This window comes from Loa loa, assembly GCF_000183805.2.
Source record: "Loa loa unplaced genomic scaffold supercont3.363, whole genome shotgun sequence".
NCBI classification, from domain to species: Eukaryota; Metazoa; Nematoda; class Chromadorea; order Rhabditida; family Onchocercidae; genus Loa; species Loa loa.
The window spans coordinates 58,901-64,536 of NW_018108543.1; the positions used below are offsets into that span (position 1 = coordinate 58,901).

The following is a 5,636-nucleotide window of genomic DNA, read 5'->3' on the forward strand; positions in this document are numbered from 1 at the left end:
GTTTAAAATTTTTCATTAGATCTATACTCATTAGATTAGATTTCGATTTAATTAAAATTCGATTTATTGAACATTAATTATTAAAAATTGTTACAAAATATAATTTGTAATTAATTTTCAAAAATACTAAAATTTTTATCATTTTTATATTTTAATTTTTGATTATTACTTATTAAAATATGTATAAAAATTTCAATTTTTAAATGTGTGAAATCATTACGAAAATTTTTCATTCTTATTTTATTTTGATTGATTAAAATATATGTATATATAAAAATAATAATATATACAAAAATAAATATATATCTCATTAAAATATATAATAATTTCAATCGTAGCATACTTTTGAGAAGATCAATGATAGCAAAATTAAAGATAAGCAAGTGGAAAACACGTGACAATACATTCCGCCTTAGATGACAAAGTGTTATCATGATAGTAGCATTGAAAATAATTGCTGCTACACCACATCCGATGAATATTGCACCAAAAATATGCGCACCTTGTGTTGGCGGCATCCATGTATTAATCGATGATGATGATGATGATGATGATAATGACAATGATGATGCCCTAAAAAATATCTGAATCAATAGGAATTGAACAATTTATGATAATTTCTGAGAAAAATATACAGATGATAAATAGTAAGAAAAGAAAATTGATAAATTAAATTATAAGAACTGAATTAAAATTTGAAATTACCAAAATAAAATGGATTAAATGTTATTTACAAGGATTTTGTCTTTTCTAAACAAAATTACATGTAGTTCAAATCAAATTTTTAGATTTTTTACTAATTGAATTACTAAAGTTATTACTGTCATTGGTATTATTTATTACTGCTAACCACAATCATTATTGTTATTATTATTGTTATTATCATTGCTATTATCATCGTTATTATTGCTGTTATCATTATTATTTAATAATAATAGATAAAAAAACTTTGTGCATTGTTGATTAAGTAAAAATTGAAGCAGCGGAAGAGAATGAAGATAAACTTTTTTTTTTATCCTTTTATATTTCAAAATATTTGGAAAACCAATGGACCGAAGAAAAAGGAAAAAAAAAATAATTAGCAAATTTCATACTTATTCACTGTTAGAAATGAATCGTTGGAAAATTGCATTGACAAGTTAGGACGACAAATTCAAGCAGTTGTCATGTTTATGAATGTTTCGAAAATTCACAAATTGATCTGAAAACAAATCATAAATTTGTTTTAAACATGCAATAAAAAGAATTTTTGCAATTTATTTATTTTTTGCTTGTAAAATATTAAACATAATTTATTCAATTTTTTATATGATAGCATTCGAAAATATATATTATTTGTTGAATCCTGTAGAAGGTGAAAAAAAAAATTTATTGCTATAAAAGGTGAGGTGAATGATTAATTTAAAGCTAAATAAAGAAATTATTAGTAATATGAAAAGATAACTTAGACAATATGATATCATTGATTTCATGTTTTACAATGAAAAAAACTTCAATTGAAATTTTGAACAAAAAAAACTTTTGTGAAAATTAAGTTGTAGAAAAGGGTAACAAATTCAGGTGGAAAATAATAAAAAGTGGAAATGACTTAATATATTGGAAATAGTTAGCGATAATTAATTTACGAACTAAATGAAAAAACACAATGTGAATAAAATTAATTTTGCAACTCAAAAAAGAAATATCAAAAAATGGAAATTATAGTTGAATTAATGTATTGGAAATAAAAAGAAATTAACATATTGGAATCAATGTATTAGAAAAGAAAAAACAGAAGAAGCTACTGAAACAATTTTTATATTTGAAACAAAAAATTAAAATTTAATAAACATTCAAGAAAAAAGATACCTGTAAGGTCAATACTAACTTCATTTGATATGCACTATTTAACACTTCAAAGAATTTTTCAAATTTTGAAAAATTGGGATGAATTGAATTTTTGAATTCAATGATGATGAACAGAAAAGTATAAAGTAACACTTTAAAAAGATATTTGGAACAGGGAAGATAAGGGACAATAGATTAGTTGAAAAATGAAAATAAAATGAATTATCAACATGAAACATGGGATAAAGAGGATCATAGATTAGCAGAAAGGAAAAAGAACCTGAAAATTAATTACCAACACGAAGCTTACCAGAAAAAAAAAGAATAAAGAATAAAAATGAGAAAGGTCTAAAAATTTGATTACAAAAAATAAAATAATTTAAAAATCGAAATATCTGAAATCTTATTCAAATAAATGAAATAAATTATAAAATTTGACCTTTTTATGCTTCAAACTAACAAAGAAATGAGCATTTTCTGGTAAAAATAAATAACGAAAGAACAAAAAAAAAAGAAAACAATTGGCAATCATTCGAACAATAAAATGTTTTAATGAAAAGTAAATTGCATCTTACGGAGTTTAAAAATAAAGGAAAACAGCTGAAGCGTTGAAATCGAGCTTTGTTTTTTTTTTTTTTTTTTGAAAAAAAGACAAAAACTGAATGAAAGAAAATGAGAAAAAAAAAGTGGAAAAAAAGGACAGTTTTGACAGATAAATGAAATTTTTCATGTTAAATACAAAAAATCCCAATTATTTGTATAAAATAATTGACTTCGAGAAAAATTTTTGTGAGTAAAAAAAAAATTTATTGGCAATTTTCATTCTTATTATTTTTTTTTAATTTAATGAAATAAGAAGGAAATGCAAAAGGGAATGAAAGAAAATGAAAAGTTTTATGATTGAATGCAAACGATTAGACTTCGGAAAAATAAAAGAAAGCGGAAATGTTGAAAATTCATTTATAGTTAACTCTTTGGTATATATTGTTGAATGAATGCTGAAATGATATTTAAATATAAATAGGTAATAATTTTGAATATGCTTCATTATTTTTTGCTAATTTGCTCCTTTTAAAATCTAATTTTTATGTAAAAAGCAAATACTGCTGAAACGTTAATTTCTTATATGTCTATTTAATTGTGAATTTTTTAATTAAATCATATGAAATTGCTGAATTATACAAACTCAAAGAGCTATTTTTACCAAAAAAAAAAGAGAAAGAAAACCGTCATAAATTATAAATAAAACTAATAAATGTGTATTGCATAAAGAAAAAAGAATTACCAAATTCAAGTATTTGATTAAAAATTTTTTGAAAATTATTTGAAGTAAATTTTGACTGATAAATTGATGCATGCAGTGAGATATCTGATTACTAAGATAAGATCATCCATGATTATCAGTCATTTAAAAATGCTGCGAAATTCAATGGAATTAATTAAATGTAATGGAAAATATTGATGAAATAGTCAATACGAATGAAATCAAAATGGTCAAAATTCTAGTAAATAATTCAAATTATATCAGTTTAATTGTGACACAACAGATTGTAATGTATTTAATCATAAATGGGGAAAAATTAGATAACAGTCATATGTAATGGGAACATACCTAATTAATTATTTCATTAATTATTTGATTCGTAGTTATGGATATGAGCCGTAGTAGGGTATGCAGAAATAACTGTTGAAATGTGAATACAAATTATTCATTGGTAGGGATAATAATGATAATTAGCAGTGACATATCAAGGAACTTAATTTACTGTTTGCAAAATGATTATGAAAGTATTAAACTGAAATAATAACACATTGCTAAATCCGAATAAATAAATATGACAAAGACTGGTAATTTTTTTTTGAAAAAAAAATGCGAATAAAATAAAATTCTAAAATGCATTAGATTATATTATGATGATGAGGAAGGATCAAATAATTTCTTATCAATTTCTAGAACTAATTAATGAAAAGCATGTGCATATTTGAGAAGAGCTATGAAGCTCTTATACTATATTGATAATGTATCAAATATCGAATAATATATGCAATTATGATAAAATGTAGCAACTATGCATATATATTTAATTAATTATAAGTACATATAATTTATTTTAACAATAATTTCCAAAATATTTATTGCCAATTTCAGCTGGTGTTGAGAATTAAATTTAGATATTACCAAACAGTTAATAACTTATGTGAAATTTTGGTTTTATTATTTGGAGTTTTTAACAATAATAAAAACAAGTAAATGATTTCAATTTCTCGATTGGTAATTAATGAAGTAAGAGAATATTGTTATGATTATTAAAAAAAAAGAAATTCCGAAAAGATGATTATCATATATTAAACCTAATACTTTTCATTTCTTGTTTTTTAAATACTGGACATATATCATTTGATTACAATTTTACATATGCTATCATCTTATTATAACTTTATTTATGAAGTAAAAAATCATCGATCAAATGGCAAAAAAAACAAAAAACAAAAAGAAAGCAAAAACAAAAACTTTTCACTCTTTTTTATTAAAATTAACATAAAAGAAAGGAACAATTCGTTATTTCATTAATGAAGTTTGAAAAAAAATTATCAATCAATTTAATCAAAGTTGTCAAATTTCTGAAAATATGTGTCGAAATTGGAAAAAAAATCCTGAATTTCTACTCCTTTTTTTCGCACATACAATATCTACTTTTTTCAATTATTTAAATAATTTTTAACAACTATACTTGAAGTGATCTTTCAAATTGCACATCTTCAATCAATATGATGCCTTCAGTGAATCTAACATTTTCAGTGAATCTGACATGTTCAGTGAATCTGAATGACATTTTCATGCATCTGACATCTGCAGAAATTTTTTTATTTTATTTTTTTTTTAAAATTCCGTTTTCATTTTCATCTACCTCAGAGGAGCAAATTTTAATACCGCTTAGCGATAATAATAAATGTGAATAATTCAAAGAATTTAAGAAATAATACCGAAAATTTTAAATGTAATAAGAATTTTTTTTTTTTGAAAACGAATAAAAGTGCCATTAAATGAAAGTATTGAAAATTAGAATTTATTGGGAAAATTTTCAGAATAGTAGAATAATTCCATTTAAATCACATATAAATGAATCAATCAAATGGAAAAAAATAGAAAAGGTAGAAAGTTGCAAATTTTAAAATTTCATATTTTAACAATTTATAATAAATGCAAATATTTGACAAGTTAGTACAAAATAATCGCATACAATATTTGTTTGTTTCGCAAATCAACAAATAATTGAATTTGCCTTCGGCTATTATTAAATATTTAATTACATAAATTAATTGTGAAATATAGTGCTAGTATTTATAATTTTGTTACCATGGTAATAATAAAAATTAATAGGAAATGATATGAAGTTGTTTGATCATAATTAATTCTTCCAGTAATCAGTGATTAAGCATTTTGAAAATGTAATGAGGAAGAAATGATCATTTGAAAAGATTTTGAATAATTTTAAGCTAATCATTAAAATCAAAATGCATTTATTCAATTGAAAGTTGAAGCACTTCAATTTTCATTTTAATTTTATTTAATTTTCAATTTTTGCCTTCATTTCTAATCATTTTAACTTTTATTTTAATTTTCATTGGTTTATTTTGTGAACTGAAATTATTGAATCGCATTGAAAAAAATCAGTAAATGGCTTTTTCATGCCTTTGATCAATTTAATTACCATAGACTAAGTGATATGCAAGAATGCAATGAAATTTAAAAGAATTTCAATATTTCATTCAAATGCTGAATACTGAAATGCTATACTGAATCTATT

General features: G+C 22.5%; 1 protein-coding gene across 1 annotated transcript; it reads left to right on the forward strand.

Moving 5' to 3' along the window:
• Positions 1-432: 432 nt before the first annotated feature.
• Positions 433-588, forward strand: LOAG_18560 (hypothetical protein; the record flags this gene model as incomplete). The annotated part of the gene is made up of 1 exon (XM_020451222.1): positions 433-588. The coding sequence occupies one exon, from the start codon at positions 433-435 to the stop codon at positions 586-588; it is 156 nt and encodes a 51-aa protein (XP_020305019.1).
• Between the last annotated feature and the right edge of the window lie 5,048 nt (positions 589-5,636).